General features: G+C 41.6%; 1 protein-coding gene across 5 annotated transcripts in view; it reads left to right on the top strand.

Annotated features, from left to right (window-relative positions):
• The window catches only part of Npr3 (natriuretic peptide receptor 3), a 70,181-nt gene extending 46,585 nt beyond the window's left edge, over positions 1–23,596 (top strand). For 3 of the 5 annotated variants that reach the window (XM_029564701.1, XM_008835463.2, XM_029564699.1), the window contains exons 4-8: positions 8,295–8,430; positions 13,956–14,050; positions 17,369–17,504; positions 18,684–18,771; positions 19,768–23,596. In XM_029564701.1, the coding sequence (XP_029420561.1) occupies positions 8,295–8,430; positions 13,956–14,050; positions 17,369–17,504; positions 18,684–18,771; positions 19,768–19,879 (567 nt within the window). In that variant the 3' untranslated portion in view covers positions 19,880–23,596. The remainder of the gene's footprint in view (positions 1–8,294; positions 8,431–13,955; positions 14,051–17,368; positions 17,505–18,683; positions 18,772–19,767) is intronic. The other 2 variants (XM_017798786.2, XM_008835472.2) reach the window with 1 other exon arrangement.
• Positions 23,597–24,094: the final 498 nt, after the last annotated feature.

Raw genomic sequence — 24,094 nt, 5'->3', positions numbered from 1 at the left:
AGCAGTTGCACTCTGATCCTTGGCACCTGTGTATGTCCATAAACTCATCGGGTAGATTTCAATGGTAATGTTTATCACATCTAGTAATTAACATGATGTAAATTTTTATGCTTCCTCCTCAAATATAATTCATTTTTAAAAAGTTGTTGATTTTTTTTATGTGTGTATATCACGCAGAACATCCCAAACCATCTTGTTCAACTATAAACCCACTTCCCAGATGGCACCCTCCCATAGCCTCCCTCCCACCACTAGAGCCCTTATACCCTGTTATCCCTGCTACTGTCCACTGTGTTGTTGGCACCCCCAGCCATTCCCCACTACTTGTCCATCTGGTGAATCTAGTCAGCCTATCTAGAGGTCTTTGTTTTAGAAAGCTGTTCCTTTTTTTGGTCTCCCTGTAGCCCTAGCTTGCCTGGAACTTGCTATGTAGACCAGGCTGGCCTTGAACTCATAGATCAGCCTACCTCTGCCTCCTGAGTGCTTGTGCCACCATGCCCAACTCAACTGCATATCTATATCTAGGATTTACCTCAAATAGATTTTTATGTCTGCTATGATTTGAGTCAAAATTAGTTTTTCCTAGGCTCCTGTCACTTACTGAAGACTTTGTTTTCCCCACTGAATTGTTCAGGAGTCTTAGTCAAACTCAAAGGACTGTGTGTTTGGGTATGTTTTAGATTATTTATTCTGTCCTATTCTGTTTATCTTTATAGCAGTATCACACTATAGGTATATAGTAATATTCTACCATACCCCAAAGCTGCCAATAATTCTTTCACTTAATGTATAGATTTCCAAAATATAGAACATTAAGAATTTTGTAAATGAGATGATAGTTATTTAGTTTTTTTAGTTTGGTAGCAAACATGATGGAAAAGATTTCTTAAGCCAAAATTCATTTTTCTAATTCATTGATTGAGGCTGCTAATTCTAGTATGAACTTCCTTGTATTGGTCTGGAAATATTTCCTTCAAGCAGTAAGTGCTGAACCAATCTCACAGCAGTCTTAACCAGTAATGAGCAAAGAAAGCCCAAAATCCACATGCAGTTTATTAATTTTATCATGAAAGAGCCTCTCGAACCCATTTATTTTGTTTCTGTTTTTAAGATGGGGTGTTACTGTGTTGCCTAGGCTAGCCTCAAATGGATTTGCACTACTAATCCTTTGTCTCAGCTTCCTGAGTGACAGGGGCTATGGGTACATGTCGCTATGCCCAACTTACCTTTATTTTAAATATAACTGTAGCAAGTGTGGAGATTTCCTTTCCTAGCTGACAGAACAATAGTATTAGCAAGTGTGAGAGAAGGCAGCATGCAAGAGGCAGGCACAGTGAGAGTAACAGGAAGTGACAGGTGGCAGTGTGTGCAGTCTCTGTATTAGACGTACTGGGAAAGAAACATATCTATGATTTAGTTGATACACTCTGCTAACAGAGGCAACCAGGCAAAGATTCAAAATAGATTGATGAGTGAAATGATACAAATCTGTGCTAAGTAAAATTGCAGAAGAAAGGAAGAAGTGGATGGTCAGACAAGCCTTCAGCAAGAACATGTTGAATGGATCATAGGAGGCAGACGTATCTGTCAGGGTCCCACGAGGAAATAGAAGACACACTTAGGGAAAACAACAGAACCCACTGAAGGTACTATTTGATGGAGGAGGAGATGAGGAAAACCAGGAAGAGATGCTAAAAGAACACCAAGGGTTTCAAAAGTAGAAAACTACTACCATTCTAGACTGAAAGGTGAAAGGAGAGGTTACAAAACCTGGAAAACCTGTAGCCAGTGGGAAGAGACTCCTGTGGTATTTGTGGAGGACAGCAGGCCCTGACATCTCATCCTCGACCTCTTTCTTTCCTACCTGTATTCCTCTGGCCTGGTCTCTGCCCACTTCCTCCCTGGCATCTTCATCACTGCCTTGCAAAGCATTGTAGAGCATGAGGGAGCCTGTTGTCTGACACTGCCGTTCTCCTGTTGAGTTTTGCTTGATGTCTTTGTCCACTTCAACATCGTTCCTTGACAGGACACAGACAACATGAATTCCACACAGTCCTGTGGGGGTTCCTGGGTGACCAGCTTTCTAGAAACATTTGGCTGGATGTGGGTGGGATGTCTGGGCCAAGGATAGATAATTCACTTGCTCCTCTGAAAGCTAGTACCAGGTCATTCAATTTTGTACCTCCTGAACTAAGCCTTCCAGTGTGATTGGTGATGAGAAGCTGCGTGTGTGTGTGTGTGTGTGTGTGTGTGTGTGTGTGTGTGTGTATGACATTTGAAGGGCAAACTTAACAGATGACTGAATTCCCCATGTGAGCACTGGAAGTATATATAAAGGCCATTGTTGCCTGTGCCGTATGTCAGTAAAAGTGTGACACCCCTCTGTGAAATATAGGGAAAAGTGTGGTAATACCTGGTGCAGGGCATGTTCTGCTCTTGCCCTAAGCTGTAGACTTTCAGCTTTATGATTTAAAGGGAAATTGAACGAAAACAGATGGCATATAGTATATATATATATATATATATATATATGGGGTGTGTGTATGCATGTGGATGCATGTGTGTGCACATGTGTATGCATGTATGCGTAGTCCCAAGGTTGATGTTAGGAGTCTTATTTGATAGCTCTCTACCTTATTCTTGGAGACAGGGTCTCTGAATTGAACCCAGAGCTTGACAATACAGAGAGTGTAGCTAACTGGATTGCTCCAGGCATCCCCTGTCTGTATCTCCTGAACACTAGAATTACAGGGGGGCCACCATGCCCACCTGGTATTTACGTGGGTTCTATGGATCCAAATTCTGGTCGTCACACTTGTGTGGCAAACTCTTTATGAATCCATCTCTCTAGCCTTAGATGTTGTGTTTTTAAAGTATAGAAGTGATGTGTCAAGGGTATCAAATGCAGAATTATCTCTGGCCTTTGAGACACCATTCCCAGGCCACTTCTGCTGTCTTCAGTGGTACATGGGAATTGGACAAGGCTCATTTTCAAGCCTTGCTATCATACTAATTTGACAAGGTGGTGCTGCCACGGTTAGCTATGCAGGGGGAAGAACGGGGCATGGCTCATCTCTTCTCTTACTTGCTCTCCTTAAAAATTAGTTTTTTTCCTATGTGTCCTTCAACTGAACGAGAGGTTAAAAGGCGTGTTTCTTTCCAAAGGACTGTTGAGAAATTCTGCCCAACACCCACAGCTTCCCTCATTTGCATTGGGAATCAACGGTTTGTAGTAAGGAAGAGAGAACTACTGTGTGATATGCTTGAGGTTATGTGAATGCCACAGCAGAACCCAGGACAGTCTAGCCTGGCACTCAACTTTGGGAGCTTTCTTCTAGCCTCCTCCATCCTTACAGGCTTTCTTGGTCTTCAGTTGCCCCTTTTGCAGGTTACTTTCATGATACACAATATTTGAGCCAATGAGCATGCCTTGCTTCCTTGTTTGGAACACCAAGCATGGAGAAATTCACCTAAACATGAATTTGCATCCTTTGAGAAAAATACAAAGGGTGGTGGCCAGTGTAACAGAGGGAGCCGTGGCATAAAGATCAACTCTGTCTATGCTCAGTCCAAAAAAAAAAAAAAAAAAGAGTTGGGTGTGGTAGTGCATGCCTTTAATCCCAGCACTTGGGAGGCAGAGGCAGGCAAATCTCTGTGAGATTGAGGCCAGCCTGGTCTACATAGTAAGTTCCAGCCCAGCTGGGTTTGCAAGGAGACACTGTTTCCAAAAACAAAAATCAAATCAAATCAAACCAAAACAAACCAACCAACCAACCAACCAACCAACCCACCAACCCACCAACCCAAATCCTAATCAACCAAGCAATCGACCAACCAATGAACCAATCAATGAAACCCTTTCCACACAGCTTTCTTCATGAGAGATGTGGCTAGCAGATGCTGGCAGAGAAGAGGTCATAACTTCCATGCACACAGCCTTTCTGTGTGGACCAGTGATGACACCTGGTGATTATAAACTGTCATGTTCTCTTATACAACTTGCTCACTGTCTAGCCTGGGAGTGGCTACATTTAGGAATTTAGGACCTATGGAAAAGGATGTTAAGGAAGGACTTTCTAATGTGAAAGGATTCTGTGATGGTTAGTGGTACAACTTGGCAGGCTCTAGACTCACCCAAGAGCTAAGCTTTTAGGCATACCTATGAGAGATTAAGATTTGGTTAGTCTCCTGGCATCCTGATGAGGGATTATCTTAAGTTAATTGAGGTTGGAAGACTTACTGGAAAGGAGGATGATGCCATCCCTAGGACTCGGTCCTAGATCACATCAGGAGGAAGCTAGCTGAGCACAAGCATTCACTGCTGTTTGCTACTTGAGTATGAATACAATGTGACTAGATGCTGCGAGCTGTTGCCAGCAGGACTTCCCCTCAGTGATCAACTGTACCTTGAACTGTGAGCCGAAACGAACCCTTCCTTAAGTTGATTTTGTCAGGGCAGTGAACTAAAACATGCTAAATACTAGAACAAATTGCCCAGGTGAGTGAATACTATTTCCCATGATTGGTAACAACAGCATACTCATCGACAATCAGGACTTTGAGGTTCAAGTGTTGCTCTGTCCAGAGAGGGGTCGGACCAAGTGACCTGTTTCCTTCAAGTCTGCAGGTCCAATGGAAAGTATTTCTAATACAAATTAATACTGTTTCTTTTTTCCTCTCTTGTTTTTTCTCCTTAATTTACACTTCCAATTTTCACTGTCTATAATGTGCTACCGGGTTTCCCTCCCACTAAAAAACACATGTGAAAGTGAGAATATTCTGCTTGAGAAAAGATAGTCTCTGGGGTTTTGCTTCTGGCTTGGAGGCCTATGAGGTAGGTGTCATGAAACCTCCTCCACAGCAGGCTAGGGTGCCAGCGAGCCTCAGTAGGATCAGCAGCTCTCCTGCTAATTTTGGTAGGAGAGGGAGACACTCAGATACTTTGAGAGGAAAGGAGGTAAATGTGATCCACTTGCAAATCAAGATAGAATGCGATTTTAGACCAGATATTGTTGGTCTTGTTTTATTATCAAACTTATTAGGATAACGGTAATCCAAGTTCATCCTTCTTAACCAGACAATTGCTCTTTCCATCTTGGGTGGGAGGGGATGTATCAAAAAGGAGGGGAGGGAAGGGCCAGTCAGGGCATGGTGTTAGGGTGTGTGACCAGTGCTCTTGATGGCCAACACTGGTATGGTAGCACTGGGTGAGGATTTATAGAAAGGCATAGGAAGAGGAAGAGGAGGAAGACAGGTTAGCAGGTGAGGCCTAGGAGCTCATATGTCAGATTTTAAGCAGGGACGCTGTAGGGGCCCTAGGGACATGAACTTACAGAACATGACACTCAAATAATGGAGGAACACTGGGCAAAACAATGGCCTTTTGGTCTTCAAAGTAGGAAGGAGATTAACCTAGAACTTTCTTTTTTACTTATTAAAATAAGTTTACTTAGTAGAATTCACCAGCATACATGCTTTCTCAAGCCACGATGACTTCATGGCCTAAGTGACAATTTTATATTCCTTTGGAAAATTGAATTAGCATATTCAAGGCAGCAGAAAATTATCTTTGACTAGTAGATGTTATTTCTACATCATTCTTTGCCTAAGAAAATAATGACTCTGAGACTTAAATTTGACAGCTAAGAGTAATGGATCAACCCATGGCTTTGATGGTCTCAGTAACTTTCTTTGGTGTTTTTATGTGCACTAATTCATTTAATTCTTGTAAAAACTTTGTGAGATGATTCAGTGCTAAGCTTTCATTTAACAGATGAGGAATCTGAAGACTGAGAGATTGAATAAGGTGTTTGGGTTATGACTGGCATGTGGATTCAGCAGTAGTTAACTAAGAGCTCTCTGTCCTACCTTCTACCTCTCCCTGAGGGTCCGTAGAGTAGGACAACTTGGGCAGTGCTGTCATTCTGGGCAGAATTAACATCACAGTGCTGTAAGAGATCTGTCTGGAGCACTAGAGTGTGAATGAAGAGTCTTCGATTCCATCAAGTATAAAATGGGTCAATAAGACAGGTCGCTTATTGGATGATGCTATTGGGAATTAGAAACCAAGCAGAATCCCTGTCTTTATAATTCCTCATTGCTAGATAATTACAGCAATGAAAGCTGACAGAGAATAATTCTGTCAGAAGCTATCTGAAGCCCTTTACAGTTATTAAGTCATAGAAACCTAATAGCATTAGGAGAGAGGTATTGTTATTTTCCCCATTTTCTGGGTGAGGAAATGGCCCAGAGCAGTTAGAAATATATTTAGGAAGTAGAAGAGCTGCAGGTGACCCAGGCTCTTTAACTACTCTTCTAACCTGCTTTTCAGCACTAGGCTTTGACAAATCTGAAATATTTATTTCTATAATGTGAACAGGACTCATAATCCTTACAGGTTGGATGAGTTCAAGTGAAGCTGGGTGTTGAGCTACCATCTCTGAGTGTGCCCTTGAACTGGGCAATACAGAAAGTCAGTGGAGGCTCTCTTCCTTTGGGTTCCTCCCTGGAGGGACAGGGCAGGAAGTTTCTTATACAAGTGCTTCATGGGGTCCTCTGAGGAATGCCCAATTCATTCCACAGCCTTGGCTTTCTATCATTGACTCTGACTCTTGAAACAAGGTGTGGATATTTTATAATTCATGCACAACGTTTGTAAATTACTGTGTTTCAAGATTTTATTTGCTCATTTCACGTCCAACCAGTGTTGTAATGGGCTTTAATGTGGTATTAGGATTTACCGAAGGGGACTTAACAGTCTTGCTACATAGGGAATAAAGTAAATCAATATGATCAAATGCCTGCTGAGGACAGCCCAAGTTCTTAAGTTCTTTAGGGAGATCTCTTGATTCTTGAAGATCTGTTGTCTCCATGTGACCTTGTCCCTCTTGCCTCAGTCTCAAAGAACAATTATGGTTCTTTATGTATCAGCCCATCAAGAGATGCCTTGCCCACATTCTACTCAGGGTTACCATCCACCTCCTGCCTCCAAAGCATACGTTTATTTTCCAAATTTCAGTTCAATTTTGACTACCACCATTGAGCTTCTCTTGTTCTTCCTTTCCTAACCCATAATACTGACTGCTCTCTTTTATGAATTTTTTGCTGTATACCGAATAGACTTTTAGTACAGCACTAAGAACATTACAAAGGCCATAAAAGGAGTTTTGAGCCGGGCGTGGTGGCGCATGCCTTTAATCCCAGCACTTGGGAGGCAGAGGCAGGCGGATGTTTGTGAGTTCGAGGCCAGTCTGTTCTACATAGTGAGTTCCAGGCCAGCTGGGGCTACAGGGAGACCCTGTCTCAAAAGACGAAAATAAAAAAAAAAAAGTAGTGCTGAATACTTACCAAACACTTTATGCTGTGTATGTCACATGAAGCAGGTTCTAGTCTCATGACCATGTGCAGATGAAAGGAAACAAAGCTCAACATGCTAATGCAGCTTCCCCAAGTTCAATGGCCAGTATGTCTCCACTTATGAAACTATAAGTTTCTGGAGAGCAAGGATACCTTTCTGAGAGAGGGATCAAATAGAATGTACCAACAGCCAAGCCTGAGTCCATTCCTATCCTTGGAGCCTGGCAGAGGGAGGATAGAGAGACTGGGGTGCTATTGCTAATACAGGAGGAGCCAACACCGGCCCCTAGGCAGGCAGAAATCACTGTGTCCATTCTTAGTATCTTTAGTACTAGTGTGCTAGTAGGTAATTGACAATAGTTTTGATGAGTATGAATGGGCCCCTAAGTGTTTATCATTTTGTTTTGCTGTTTTGAGACAAGATCTTGCCCTGTAGCCCAGGCTGACCTTAAACTCTTGACCTTCTGCCTCAGCTTCCTGAGTGGCTGGGATTATAGTGTGCTCTACCATACTCAATTCCTATGCTTCTTTACTTGTGTTCCACTCAGAACATGGAGAGATCGTATGAACTGTCAAAGTTGGAGCACACTTCACTGGGCAGTTGTTGAGGTAGACTGCAGACATGGACAGATGGTACCCTCATGGAAGGAACTATCTTAAGGCCTGAAGTTCCTGGGATAATTAATCTGGCTAACTGAATGGTTTCCTCATCTTCTCTGATATGTTGTCTGATCTATAAATTCCTAAGTGGGGGAAGGGTTTTCCTCACTCAGCCAGTGCCAGGAAAACCACAACAAAACACTTGGTAGTTACTGTTGGTCCACCTCCTCCCCTACTCTCGGCTCTTCAGGCTCATGTTGAACCATTCTGCTTGCTTGTATAATTGGTGAACCTGAGTCATTAGGGTCTTGGGCTCACCCACTGGGTTTCCTTTGCAGGTGAACATGTTTGTTGAAGGTTTCCACGACGCCATTCTCCTCTATGTTCTGGCTTTACATGAAGTACTCAGAGCTGGCTACAGCAAGAAGGACGGAGGAAAAATCATCCAGCAGACCTGGAATAGGACATTTGAAGGTAGGGATTAAGTTTACATGGCAACAGCACTGCAGCTACCTGAGCTGCTGCTTCTGTGGTTCTGTTTCAACTGGGAGCCTTTCTAGAGTCTTGCTTTCCTCATTTTAAAAGTATGGATAATAAACCAATTCACCTCACAAAGTTGTGGAGAATAAAATGAGATAATGAATGTGAACATGGCTTGAAAAACTCCATTAGAATAGGAAATGTCTTGTTTCCTGATTATTTAAATAACAACTCTGTGTTGTGCCCTGTGTGTGTGTGTGTGTGTGTGTGTGTGTGTGTGTGTGTACATGTGCCTGTGCATGTGTGGTTGCATGTGCCTGTGAGCATTTAGAGGTCAGAGGTTTATCTTGGGTGTCTTTTTTTGCTTTTCACCTTATTTTTTGAGACAGAGTCTCTCGTTAACTCTGAAGCTCACTGTTTTGGTTACACCAGATGGGCAGTAAGCCCCTGGGATTTGCCTCTTACTGCCCCCACCAGTGCAGGAGTTACAGATGTGCACTGTTGTGCCTGGCTTTTTACAAAGGCGCTAGGGGGAAGAATTCAGGTCCTCATGCTTGCATAGAAAGTCTTTTACCTACAAATCTAACTCATTAGCTCCATATGCTCAAAAACTATGTTTAACATGAACTTCACTCACGACAGATCAGTTGTGAAAATAACTGCGCTTGGGTTAAAAGCATGTTAATTCCAGTGTGCATTTCCCTTGTTCAGACTGTGTCGGTTTTAGTGAAACTCAGAAGACCTTAGCTGTCTTCATCATAACTGGTAGTTACATCTGGTTAGCAGGTCAAGCTGGGCCCCCTGCTTTATTTTACTTTTAAAAAGTGAATATCAGTTCTTGCCTTCTTAAGAACAGAAAAGTATAAGAAAAACAACAAAAGGCCTCTCATCATTCAAACAACTGATGTTGACATTTTAAAATTATACAAGAGCAAGACTATTCTTGGCTAGAAAATTTAAATGACATAAAAGCGTATAAATGAGAAGTGAAAGCGTTCCTTCCCACCCTCGTCTCCTTTTCCCAATGCAATCACTAGCAACAATTTTCTATGTGATTCTAAAAGTATGTTATGCTTTCTGCTAGCGCACAAGCATTTCTATATACCATCTAAAGTTTTTAGGCAGAAAGGCACACTGTGAATACCAGTTTTCATCTTTGTCTTATTTCTTCCATGTCAAGTAAAAATTTTTGAATGAGAATGCATAGATCTAACACATTTAAAAATGAGAGTTAAGAATTTTTCTGTATGAAACTGTGTGTTTTGACAACGAAGTGGAGATCTTTTTTAAATGTTGGAACCTCATTTAATTTTATGTCTTATAGAGTTTATAATGAGTTAAAGATTATATAAGCCTAATAATTCATATGTAAACCTAAAAATGTACAGCCAGTTTTGAAAGAGATGTGCCCTAGCTCAGAAAAATGTTATTGAATAGGTTAATGCTGTTGTAATGAAACGCTTCTTCTAATTAAAAAAAATATTTTATTGAAAAAAAAAATAATAGAGAGCATCAGATTGTATAGTAAGAGGGAGAAGTGGGTGAGAGAGTGTACAAAATACAATGTATGAAATCCTCAAAGCATCAATAAAAATTTTCCCCAAAAGAAAGAAAAATAAAAATATAAACTTAAAAAAATGAGAGTTAAATATGATTCTACTGTATAAGAATTTCTTTACTTCTTTAGCTTTTTTTTTTCCCCCCGAGACAAAATCTCACTGTATAGTCCTGGCTGATCTGGAACTTGCTATACAGATAAGACTGGACTTGAACATGAGGTGATCCTTCTGCCCGTGCCTCCTGAGTACTTGGATTACAGACGTGTACCACCACACTCAGCTATTATACAATATGCTGCCATAGCCTTGTGCACATCTTGATGAATTTTTTGAATATTTCTGTTAGAGAACTTTCCCAGTCATGAAATTTGGGGGTCTTAAAGTATGCTGCTGCTTTATAAAGCACATTGGATATTGCCAAACATCTTATAGAAAAGCCTGCAAATCTATATTTTACCTCACCAACACTCCAAACTAGCATGAGACCCACTGTAGGAATGAACTGGTTCCTAGAGCCCTGCATGTATCAATTTTCTATTCATTCATTCATTCATTCATTCATTCATTCATTCATTCATTCAGCAAATACTCATCAGGTGCCAACAGTATGTTTGGAAAGCCGAGGGCACAGCAGTGAACTAAAAATGTTGCCTGCAATCAACTGAGCTCATGTGAAAGTGGAAGGGACAGGCAGTAAACACATACACCACTTCAGGGGCTGTAAAATAAAGCAGGGTAGGGAGATAAAGAGAGATGGAGTAGTTTAGAGTGGTCAGAAAGTCTCTGAGCATGGAGTAAACTTGAGAGAATAAGGAGAAGTTGTGGAGATGTTTAGGACACAGTGCCACAGAGGGAGAAACAGCTGCCTGTATCTTGAATGAATGTGGTGGGAGATTGTCTGCTGAGGAGCCAGGAGGTCTGTGTGGATGATATCTTAGTATATGGAGGAGTGTGATAGGTGTCAAAGTTCAAGAGACAGTGGGGTCCAGACCCATGGAGCTGGAAGCTTTGCTGAAACAGAAGGTCATTGAGGTTTTCAAGTGACATGGACTTCATTTCTCTGCAGTGGTCTCTGGGATGTCATGTTTTACTCCAGAACAGAGTGACACCCTCTTTTGTTTTAGACAGATAGTAGCTTGTAGGTAAGTCTCCTGGATGAACTTGCTTTACCTCTGCCTGATTCAGCTAAGGAGCTGGAATCAAGTAGGGTAATTCAGGGTGCACATTAGGACAAAGTAAAGTTTCCCAGAAGTTGTGCACAATACGCCGAGAAACTGGTGTGTGGGGACACAACCTTGGTCGGCCACATCCCATTCTTAGCTATTACTCACTGAATTGTGTGGTCATTTGTTCTTGGTCTTCTGACAGAAGGATAGGAGCCAGAGTTGGGGATGCTGAAGGACACCACTGAGGGAGGTTGTTGAGAGAAGGGCAGGTGCCCACAATGGCTGGAGTACAGTTTTGTTTAGAGCCAAGACATGGGCTAAGTTTTCTCATAGGCCATCTTGATGTTTCCATTTTAGAGCCAGGTCTACAACAGTCAGTACACACCAAGTGTATAAAGAATTGTATAGTTGAGTCTAAGTGGAATCTTGTGTGTCCAAACGTAAAGATAATTGATGCCAAGGTAAATTTTGGCTTTGAATGGTTTGGTGAGACCATTTTATTTGCTAAACAATGATCCATTTGGAGGTAGTCCCTTAAAGAACTCTAAGATGGCTGTATGAAGAAAAACTCAAGTCACCTAAAATTAAAAACAATTTTAATTTTAGTGGTCACTGTAAGTGACCATTAAGTTGTCAGGGGAAAAATACTCTGGATGTTACTTGACAAAATTGGATTTTATTGCCATGAAACCTATGATCAAGACTTTCAATAAATGGCTTAAGGAGAAGCTGAGTTTCCTCCACGTGATAGGTCAGAGGGACAAGGTAAACAGGACTGTGGCTCAGGCCCTGAGCTCCACTCCAGGCAAACAGAAGTGAGGGTGGAAAGGCTCATTAACTGATGTACAGGAACGATTTTTGCTGTCAGCCTAAGAACTTCACCTTCTGCCTGATACTCTCAGGTGAAGTCTCACTTTGCATATCAGCCATCCTGAGAGTTCTCACCCCATTTCTTGGCAGAACTGTAATAACTTAAAGGTGTAATGAGGTCTTGGATTACCAGAGTCTCTTCATCTTATAAAATACTTGTAAAAACGGTCAGCAGGACACACATTCCCAAACACCTCTGAGCAGAATGGCAAGTGGTTTTGTATAACCAATATGTTTGGAAAATGAATATATATGTACATATATGTATGTATATGTACACACATATATATATAATTTAAAGTTTTTCAGGCTGTCAAGGTTGCACCCATTTGAGATAGGTATATCCTTTGTAGCCAGCCTATGTTAAGAAGACAAAAAATTAAGATGACTGGTACCTCCATTCTGTTTCCGGCAAAGTAACCCAAAGTCTGGAAAAATCAGTGGCCTTTCAAACCACAGCCCAAAGGACAGTAAACCCAAATAGCTGCCCTCTCCAAACCACACTAGAGGATGGAACTTTCCCCTGAGATGCTGCTCAGCAGACATTCAGTTCACTGAGGAATCAGTACTTCTGGAGAGAACCAAATCAATAGAATCACCAATTAAGAACTACACTGAATTCTCCCACAAAGATAACAAATGGCTTTAGTTAATTAGAATGTGGCTGGTGTACACATCCTGCTACTTAGTGAATGAAGATGAAAGTATTTCGTATTTCATATGAAATATGCTGTATTTCATATCAGCAGATGATATATGTTTGCTTTCATTGATTAGCTGCTGAAAACTGCCATCACTAGCCAAGACAGATGGGTCCTCTGTGCTCTGGGCACCCTGTTCCAACCACTGGCCCCTTTTATAAATATGGACCACTTCCTTACAAACCCCATAGTTCCTCTGGTTCTTTCTGGCCTCAGTGCCTTAGGAAGCCTTCTTAACCTACCAAGAGTCCCATACTTGAAAGAGACTGCCTCTGCCTCCCAGCAGCCATCTATTGCCAGTTTCCTTAGGTAGAACTGGAACTTCTTACCTACTTCCTCATGTCTGTGCTGGGATATTTTCCAGTTTGAGCTTGCATGGTACTTATGCATGCTGTCACCATTACTGTAAGTTCATATGAATAACTGACCGGCTGTTTGGAAAACTGTTTCCTTGTGATCATCCACCACCTCTGGCTCTTACATTCTTTCTGCCTCTTCTTCAGTAATGATCCCTGAGCCTTGGGAGGCAGAAGTTTGATATAGATGTCCTATTCAGGGATAAGTCTCTTGTTCTCTGCGTGTTGGCTAGTTGTGGATTTTTGTGTTAATCACCATCTGTTGCATAAGGGAACTTCTCTGGTGAAGGTTGAGAGATGCATCAATCTACAGGTATGTTAAGCAATGAATAGCACACATTGGGTAATGAAGAATTGCCTTTCAGATATTGGCTCCAGTGGCCCATGAAATGGGCCTTTTGCTTTCCTGTGTTTTAATGCCACCTGTATGAAACACACTCACTGAATCCTGGATCCAGACCGATTTTCTTTATGATAGCTGTCCAATGACTATATGAACCTACTTATGATAAGATACCTTCATTTCTCTGCCATTTTTTTAGGGGAGAAAAAGAATTCAAAACTGTAGACCAAGCATGCTACTTTCAGGATTAGGCATAATTTTTTTTTTTTTTTTTTTTTTAAAGATTTATATTCCCTAAAGATCATTTATTTCTGTTTCTTTTCATTTTTACATGGAGAAATGTTAAGAATTTAGGAATGCAGACAGATGAAATTACAATGTCTTTCCAAATGCCAACAAAAATGCTCGAAGTCTGATGCGATTCCCTGTGGCATGAGTTTGTTTAAAGATTCCCATCAATTAATTTTCTTGGTAGCCAGGGGTATTTTAGGTGACTGACTTGCACTTCTTTGCCTCTCCCATAGGTATCGCCGGGCAGGTGTCCATAGATGCCAATGGGGACCGGTATGGTGACTTCTCTGTGGTTGCCATGACTGACACTGAAGCAGGCACCCAGGAGGTGAGCAGATGAGACTTCTGTGCCAGTTGTTCCTGCAAATCGGGGCTCAGAGTGCATTTGCCCTGGTGTCTAAGTGAGCATTTCCTTGGAGGGAGAGCTCCCTGTTGGCTGAGGGATAGGGAGTCAGGAAATGCTTCCACTGTGTTCTCACTAGAGAAGTCCTTACATTCAAGTGGTCAAGAGTCACCCCTCAATCCTGTGTAATGGGCATCAGAGGATACAGGGAAAGAGAAACTTACTTGCCTCTTACATTTCCAGCTATTTTTTTCTGGTGGTTTTATAGACTCTATGTATGTTAATATTTCAAAAGATGGTGGAATTTCAGAATAGATAAAAGAGTGTCCTGGAGAGAAAGATAAGTCTCTGACCATTACTGAAGTTGTCACCTCAGCTGTAATATGGAGACCATAATATTTTTCTTGCTGGTCTCACAGGACTACTCTTAGAACCATATGAAATGAAACCTAGAAGAGTAACACATGACCCTTAGGGGACAAGCAAATAAATCGAAGGACTTGTGCATACTGTCATCATTGTTGCAAGTTCATATGACCAAGTTCCCAGAGGCCTGAAAGCCTCTGTTTCCTTATGTTCATGCATCAACCCTGACTCTTACACTCTTTCTGCCTCCCTCTTCCACAATGGTCCCTGAACCATGGGTGGGTGAGGTTTAATAAAGGAGTCCTATCTAGGGACACACACTCTGAAGTGCCTTATGCTCTATACCTTGACCAGTTGTGTGTGGTCTTTTGAGTTCATCACATTCTGTTGTATGAGGAAACATTGATGATGAGAGTTGAGGGATGTATTAGTATTCTCTTTACCCCCTGTTCCACTATATTCCATGGGCCTTAAGTGTAGAGGTTCCACTGTAGATGTGTCACTTAGGGCTGGGCATCTCTCAGACATATTCTCTGTATATGACCAACTGTGGAACTCTGTAATAGTCTTCATCTGTTAGAAAAAGAAGCTTCTTTGATGAGTGGTATATGGTATACTTGTCTGTAAATATATGGATCCATATTTAGCATACAGTAAGAAATTTCATTTGTCCAGAGATATGACAGAGTTAGGGTTTTCTCTAGGCTCTATGACTTCTCCAGCCATATGTATTTGGCTGTGTTTACAGTGCTGCCCATGAGTTCCCTCCCAATGAGATGGCTTTAAGTCTAATTAGATAGCTATTGATTACCCCCTAGATAAAAGTGCCACTATTGCAGCAATAGAGATAGTTTACTGTGCTAGTCATTGTTGTGGTTATTAGTCTTTGAAGCTGGGCTTGGACCATTGACTGTTTTTTCCCCCTTAACAGCTTGCATAGTGTCCTCTATAACTATGAGAGCTAGTCTTCAGGGAGGAGGCTTCTAGGTCAGTTCCAGCTCCCTTGCTCCAAGTCCTGTGTTGGAAATATGTCCTGTCTTCAGCAATAGGGTCTTACCGTCATGTTCTGGGAGGTAATCAAGGGCCATATTAATAACCTGTGTTATTTTTGGTGTCTCTTGGGCTATCCTGACCAGCAACTTGAAGGAGGCTTCACCTGTCTGGCACTGTGTTTCTTGTCATATAGCCTTCAGGTATACACATGCACCCATGTTCAGGTATTGTATGTATATTATTCAGGAGAGTTTTGAGTTAATGCATTTCCCCTGGTTTTTCCACACCACCTAAGCTTTATTTAGTTATCTCTCCTCTCTCTTTCCTTGTCTAATGTTCCTCCTTCCTCCCCAGTTAAAGTATCCCAGTTTCTCCTTGATAATACCTGTCTCCTGTTATCTCCCTTCTCTTGAGTTCCTTCTTCCCCTTTTCCCCCATAGTTCTGTGTATGTCCTTCTCTCCTCCCTTCCCAGTTGAATTCTCTCATTTTCTTGATTTGCCAAGGGCATCACCTTGTTGCCTTTATGGTCCCTGGCATATGGCACTTGTTTTCCTCCCTGTATGGGTATGCATGGCCTTTGTGGAGGGGCAGAGGGGCAGGAATACCCCTCACTATGTTCACTGAGTGATTTTGATACCCTTCCAGTGCTGGATCTTGCTTGTAGTCCAGCTTCTACCTCTGGGGAAATAATAGTCAATCTTAGCTCATTGTGAGGTTTCAGTATGCAGAGCACTTAGTAAGTGCTCAGCACACAGCAGTAATTGTCATGTTTTGGTAAGGACCTAGAATTGTTTTTATTATGACTAGACATAGCCTATGAAAGCCTACTGGGCTCAGTTGGAAGAGGGGAGGTGTCACAGGCCACCCAGGAGCCACAACTTGGGCCCAGACCAAAGAGAGGAGGATCCTGAGCACCTAGGGGTAAAAGCAGTCATGTGGGTTCAGGCGGTTGATCAGTAGTCATCTTAACCAGAAGCTGAAGGCTGACTGTGGAATCACATAATGAATGAGTAATGATTTTCCAGGGGTCTAAAGTAGAGTTCTGAAATATAATTCAGCCTGATAATAGGGGAGCAGATGGGGAGCAGATGGGTAAATTCACCAGAGACGAGTGTAGCCCCTAAAGGAGCAGTCTACTAGCCAAAAAAGGGTCAAACAGGAAGCTCCTTCCACAGATATTCTTTAAAAATTTCCTTAGATTACATTTGCTTATTTATTTATCGCGTGTGTGTGCATGTGCACGCCGTGGCACATGCCTGGAGATCAAAGGACAACTTGTGAGAGTCAGTTCTTTCCTTTGACCATGTGGGTCCCGAGGATTGAACTAAGATCTTCAGGCTTGGTGGCAAGCACCTTTACCTGCTGAGCCATCTCTCCAGCACTCTGAAAGATACTACTTCGTGTTGTAATTGTATGTCAACCTACCTGAAGGGTGTGCAGCTGTACTCGTCACATGCTTAACTTGTGTATGCAGAGGCCTTGGCTCTCCTCATACATCCCTGGGGGTAATGGGCCTTACACATGGCTGACAGTGTGGGCTGCGCTGTGGAGGGGTAGGGAGAGGAGAATCCTATGGGATGAGCAAAGGAAAAGCTCCGAAGGCAGATTTTTGTTTTCATAGGGAAATGAAAGCGCCCTTCCTACTAGGCAGGAGCAGCTGCGGATTATCCAGGGACAGTTTTGGAAGGACTTGGCCTCCAGCGTGACAGGTTCTCAGGTGGCACTGCTGTTACCATGTCCATACCTTTCTGAGTCTGCCTCCTGCCCCCCATTTCTCATGAACTTGCTGGCCCTTCCTAGAGATGGTGCTGTGTAGATGCAGTCTGTGCTGATCAGGCTGTGTGTTTTGGGGAGGACATTCGGAACTGTGAGCTTTGTACCTCCTTTGGGAGCAGATGCTTTTGACCTTTCCTTTTGTAAAGCTGACTTTCATCTTTCTGTAGGTCATTGGTGATTACTTTGGAAAAGAGGGCCGATTCAAAATGCGATCCAATGTCAAGTATCCTTGGGGCCCTTTGAAACTGAGAATAGATGAAACCAGAATTGTGGAGCACAGCACCAGCTCTCCCTGCAAATCATGTAAGTTCAGAGACTTAATTTGCTCTGCTTCCTCTTCCCCAATCTTGGGTTTGTGAGAATTTGATGCATGCTGTTCTCATGAACTCATGTTCTAAAAGTTCCCATACCTTTTTCTGATGCCTTACAAACTGCTGTCCCCTCCCCAGCCCTTATCAGAAGCTTCCAGGTCTTTCTTCTCATCTATTCTTCTCTTCCAAAATGCAGAGAAGCTTCTGCCTTGACTCCTGCTGGTTTGGGGGCCCTAGAGGAGTTCCGTTAACTTACTAAGTATTGCTTTTCTCATATGTACCCAACTCTGTTTTGGGGAACAAATGAGATCATGCACTAAAGGCCCTATTCTAAACTGAACTCTTTTTATGGAAGATAATTGTTTATGACTTTTATAGAACCGGAATCCCACTCAGAATGATTGTTTCAGAATTTTTGCTTACATTTTCACAAAGCTATATAGGACATTTTGATGAGGAACTCTGGCTTCGGCGAGAGAACATCTAAAAACAGAACACAGACCCAATGAAATTTTCTCCAAATTTTAACACTTTGAAGTGTCACCATCTACTTGTTGTAGGTCAATGCCATGGTCCATCCAGACGTTTTCTTGACTACAAAAAAATAAGTGTGGATATATCTGAAATCTTCAGTTTCTAGTTTTCTTCAGGTCTGTCTTGAATCTGTTTCTTTTTCTTTCCCTCTCTCTGTCTCCCTCCCTTCTTCCCCTCCTCTTCTTTTACCTTTTCCTCCTCTCTCTCCTTTCCTGTCTCTCCTTTTCTTCCTTCTCCTCCTTCCTCCCTCCCTGCTTCCTCTTTCCTTTCTTTGCTTCCCTTCCCTGTTTCAGGTCTTGCTTGCTGTGTAGTCCAGGTTGGCCTCAAACTTGAGATCCTCCTGCCTCATCCACAAGTGCTGAGATGAAAGGTGTCTGCCCCATGTCTGGATTTGAATTCATTTCTGCTCCTCTTCTGCTCTTGCTCTTGTAGCAGTGCATCTATCTAGCACTTTCTCAAAAGCTTTTCTTAAAGCAAAAGCTTTTTGCTAAGCAAGAGAAAAAAAAAGTACAGGATCTTCTAGAAAATATTTCTTACATAAAAGGAAAAATTACTTCAAGTGGGAGAGGAACAAGAGTTGAAGCATGTCTCCTTATTTATCCAAATGAGCTCTGATTACGTACATTTCTTTTTCAAGCAGGTGGCCTAGAAGAATCAGCAGTGACGGGGATCGTGGTGGGGGCCTTACTAGGCGCTGGTTTGCTAATGGCCTTCTACTTTTTCAGGTAGGGGCTGTTTATGAAGTTACAATTCACTCTACTTTCGTCCTTTGTCACCTGTCTTTGCATAATGCTCCTTGTGATTTGCTCACATCTTTCTTTTGTCAAAGGACCATAATAGTTAATAGCTTAAAGCCATTCTTGGGTTTGGTGATCATCTGGTTAGCATAGTGGGTCATGGGTTTCTATTCTATTCTCTCTCCCTCAACCTTGGACCAGAGAGCTAGCTGCTAGGATCTTTTGATCACAGATATTTTGATGAGAATTTCTTCCACTCACCAAATGCACACATAGAGAGAAAATCTGGACAAAGAATGAGCTTTCTACTCTCAGGCTTCCTTCAATTTAGAAATAGGTGCCTGAGTTCACCTTGAAGAGCTAGAGGGAGCTCCCATCAGTCTCTGCTCCCTGCAGTGTGCTCTGTGTTTGGACAGGTCACATGCTTGTGGCTCAGCCTCAAGGCTTATAAAATTGCAATACGTATGTGTGTCGAAGGTCTAGATTGTTTCATGCAGCGATGGTGGTCCATTCCTTTGTAATCTTTGGTGGTCAGATTTATGGCTTATTTGTAAGTATCAGACCCAAGGGGTCTTCATATTTGCATGAATGGAACTCTGGGTGTACGCGGCTCTTGGTTGGAACAATCCTGTTCCTGTTCCTTTGGTCACATGACACTCAGTCTGATCTTTATCTGGGGCATATCCTGGGAGTCAGGCAGAGCTTCTGGTGTAGAATAGATAAGATGTAACCCACAGGGCTGTCAGGGAAGAAGGGGAAGGCTTGTTCTATGGCATTTCAGAAAGCATGCCAATTTTCCCTTGAATAAGGACATAATGCCTTGGGGCACACTACTTTCATCTCTGACCAGGGTTTCACATTCTGTCACCTCTCATTTATCAAACTAAACCCAGATGTCCCTGGAGGGCATTCTTTGTAGGAGAAACCACAGTATTTTATAGCCAAGTGAGGTTTTATTACTACATGTGCTTTCTCTTTCCCCAGGAAGAAATACAGAATAACCATTGAGAGACGAAACCAGCGAGAAGAAAGCAATGTGGGCAAACATCGAGAGTTACGGGAAGATTCCATCAGATCCCATTTTTCAGTGGCTTAAAAGAAGGGCCTCCCTCAATATCCCTCTCCCTCTCTTCTGCTTGAGATTCCTTAAGAGATAGATGAAATGAAAGACATCAATGGAACAGAAGGGGCATTCTTGGAGAATTCCTTCTTTTAAGCAGTAGTTATTTCATTTTAAATTTCCTTTAGAAGCTCAGGAACTATTGTTAATCACCATCTGCCTCCCAGCCCTTCATCTCATGAAAACAAAGATGGGTATAGAATCTCAGTTAAATGTTCTGATGGCTGAAAGGACATATGATTAGATTTGTGTTTAAAAAAACTGGTGTCCCCATATCTTGATGACTTTGGTGGCATTTCCCATAAGGATATAAAAATGTGGTTTTCTCAAATGAAATGTTTTGTAGCTAGAATAAAACAATTTTTACAAGTAAAATATTCTTGGAAAGAATTTAACACCCAGTGAGAGGACAATGGAATGAAAAAAAATCTCCAAGCTGGAAGCACTGTGCTCCTCTCTCTGGAACTAGTGAACAGGTTTGTAGTGGATGAGAGCTATGTCCAGTGTCTACATTCAGGCCTGACTTATCTCAAGAAAAGCTCCTTCTTAGTCTCTATCAGTGTCTCATAAAAGCTACTTTGGAAAACTGTAAATATTAGTGAGTTAGGAGGATTTACATAAGAAAAGTGAGTCTAAAATATTTATTTATGTTAAAAAGCTCTACTTCGACACTAATGTTTTATTTTTAAGTATTTTAATCTTATATTTTGGTATTAGAAGTGCATCTATTTTTCATTTTGAAGATTAAAGTTCACTTATATTTTCAAAGCGTAGGGAGAGTACCCACGGAAGCCGTGGTGACGTAAGATGCCCTTTCTCTGCTTTCTTAGTTCCCTTGACTGTGCCCAAATGCTAATTCCTGCCTTAACTGCAGAAGTCTAGAAATACGTTCAGATTACAAAGTCTAAAGGAATACATTGATGCTAAGCCACTCTACATTTTTAATTATCTTAACTGTAAGTTATTGGAGGGCTGCATCTCTTCTGAATGTTGATCAAATGAGGCGTTTCAAGATCAAGAGTGGAAAGTCAGTAGAAGGAAGTGGCTTTTATGAAGGAATGACACCGTTTCCCCTTAAGGACTATTTGAGAGTGAAAATTTGACATTAAACACAGAAACAATAAATCAAAAAGCATATACATGAAGTTTATCAAATTTCTAAGTGCTGATTTTGGTTGAAAGTGGGAATCTCTATGTGTGCTCTATCTGCTCTCAGTCAGCCACAAAACACCTGCAGAGTCAGTGTGCTGGCATAGACTTAAGGACTCTGGGCAGGACTGGGTCAGTTTTTACTGGATATCGGCTTCGCGCTCAGTTCTGTGCATGAAGGTTTAAACCCAGTTCCCCGCTATCACCTCTGCTTATCAAAGGAGGGATGGAAAATCTGTTCAATGAGGGTACCATCTTATAATCATGCCTTTCCTTCGTAATATGTTGAGCATCTGAAGCACAATAAAAATCATTTCCATGTCTATAAGGAAAAGGAGGGAACTTGCACAATTCCTTGGCAGCTGTTCATTCACACAGGTTAACCGTGGAGGAGAGTTAAGTGAAAGTAGCATGTTCTGGAAGCTGTCCTGTGCAATGCTTGCTTCCCAGGAGAGGACTGCATCTGTTACTCCCACTTCAGCCAAAGTGAACAAATTGCTTGTGTGAGGTGTGCTTCCCCTTTATTGTTTAGAAAATGGGGTGCAAACAACTACCTTGTAGTTGCAGATGCCTGCTGTGAAGGAAAAGTGCTGACTTCAAAAGGAGTGAAAAAAGAAAGCAAGAGAGGCATGCTCTGAAATTGTGATGGAAGAGGAGAATTTGAGAAGCAAAACTCAGGAAAAGTGTTTGATGGCTGGGAACTCCCCAGAGTGAAAACAGAACAGACAGATTGCAACCACCTCAGTTCATGAGTCAGAGAGCTTATTTCTCTCTCTCTTTTTAAATTTTTCAGTGTTGTTTTCCATATATTTTAAAGATACTCATTTTCTAACATTTATTTTTTTTGAACCTATATGCTTATGGGAGGGTGCGTGGGGGAAGCACTCTACCTTTCTAGAATTTATATAGTGACTCCTTAATACCAACATCAGTACAGCAAATATTTCTTATTTCTACTTCAGACAGAGGAATAGTTCTAAATTTACTATCATATCCCCAGATAAAATCTTAAAGATGAGTGGTAATATAGTCTTTTTAAAAGATACAATAAATTGTGAAGTTTCTGGTATGTGGAAAGCATTCCTTTCAGTTTTAAAGCAATTCCACTATTAAGCAGGTTGACTGTTTAATTGCATGTCTGTTGTGTAGTTTTTGTTCTTTAAAAAAAAAATCTTTATGAGTTACCAAAACTCCATTAGATTGGGAAACATTTGCTGAAAGGATAGGTGCCTGTTCCATGGTGGGCCTGAGTTAGGACCTCTTGAAATTACATTGTGGGACTTAAATTCCTAATTGTTAAGCAACATCTTTGACAACTAGTCGTTCATTATCTGCAAATAGCCACATATCATATAGGAAAATAAATGGGACTTTAGTTCTTAAATCATTCTCTAAATTTTTATCTCTAAATTCAACATGTTTGGGTTTCAAAAGGGATATTTTATTAATATTTTTCCTCATCTGGTCAAATATAAGCTCACATACAAGTTAAAATAAGCATATACTTTGGGGTGGGGAATAAACAAATTATATAGCCGTTATTATCTTAGATTTTGGAGAGAGGGGGAGGAACTCAGACATGAAAGTGTTGTGTGTGAAGTCCGTATCTCTTCCCATCTCTGCCAGAGGTTTTACGAAGAAGCCCTGTCAGCATTACATTTCTCTGAAGAAACATCAATTTGTCTTCCAGAACCACAGACATGCATCCAAAGGCCCCAAAATAGCTCTTTACATTGCAGAACTATATTAAAGGAGAGGGAGAAACACATGCGAAGAGAACAGATGCCTCTTTTTCTTCTCTCCTTGGAATGAAAGGCTTTTGCTCTAGAACGCTATGTCTCTCGGCTTACCACCTTCCTGTGCCTTTAGTAAAGGCACATGCACCCTCTCAGCCCCTAACTTACTGCTTTTCCTTTGGTTGGGACTGGGCTACTTGTACAATCCTTTTAGGAGACAAAAAAGGAATATTATGCCACCAATATTAAGGGAGTGTTTATAAATTGCAAAGTAATAATGCCCAAGTTTCTTGGGACACAAAAAACTCAGATCCTTAATGGAGTCAGCCATGAAGGAAAACACCAATGGACATTTGACTCTTCTACCTTCATGTCATGGATTTTGTTTAGTTACACCCTGTGGTTCAGGGCTTCATAAGGAAGCTGATAATGAACTTAATTTCTCATTCAGTGGGAAAACCTCAAGCTGTCTAGAAACACAAAGTATGTTTTAGGGGCAGCGTGGAAGCAGGAAGAATGAGCTGGTACCATCAGAAGGGTCAGTCCCTCTTCTAGTTGGTCTTTAGAACAGAAGAATAACCAATATTTAGCCCTTCTTCAGTCAAACTGAGTGAGAGCTTTGGACATGCCCAGTGAGAAGAATCAGGATTTTGAGCCTTCTAGAGAAACAGAGAGAACAGTTTTGCAGACTGCCACCGTCTCCATCACTTTTCTTCCCTGAGCCCCAGTCACAAGCCATCATGGCTCAATAGATGCACTAGCATCTTGCACATGCAGGTGGGAACTTGTGCGTAGGCCTCCACTCTTCCCCAGAGAAGAAAAAGACAACATAGTACTGACTCTGAGAAGATAGCTGGCTTCTAATCAGAATCCCTATAGTATCTTGACCACACAAGCCCTCAGACAGTTCAGCACTGTGATCTGCACGTACGCCACAGCCTGGCTTTGGTTCTCAGCACAGATTTCAGATGTCTCTTGTAGGTGTACCCCACAGCTAGACTAGAGGATGAAAATAACTTTCAAGAAGTTCTGGGTTGGAGGATGTTCAAATTTCTCACTAACCACTACTGTTAACTCCTACCAAACGCAAAGCATTCTGAACCAGCTGACGATGATGTTGATATTTTAAGCTACTTCAAATGCAATCAAAAGAGTTTCAGTGGGAACTGAATCTCAGAGGTAAAACTCTATATGCTATAATGACTTTTCTGTATGTCAGTTGTGAGATGATTCCTAGTGAGAGGTTTGAAGGAATAGAACTGAGAGCTAGAAAAGTACTACATTGCTTTGATTCATGTTTGGCATG

Source organism: Nannospalax galili, unplaced genomic scaffold (assembly GCF_000622305.1).
Source record: "Nannospalax galili isolate Female #2095 unplaced genomic scaffold, S.galili_v1.0 scaffold150, whole genome shotgun sequence".
NCBI classification, from domain to species: domain Eukaryota; kingdom Metazoa; phylum Chordata; class Mammalia; order Rodentia; family Spalacidae; genus Nannospalax; species Nannospalax galili.
Note: the sequence above shows the minus strand (reverse complement) of the source record. Positions and strands in the feature narration are given on the sequence as shown.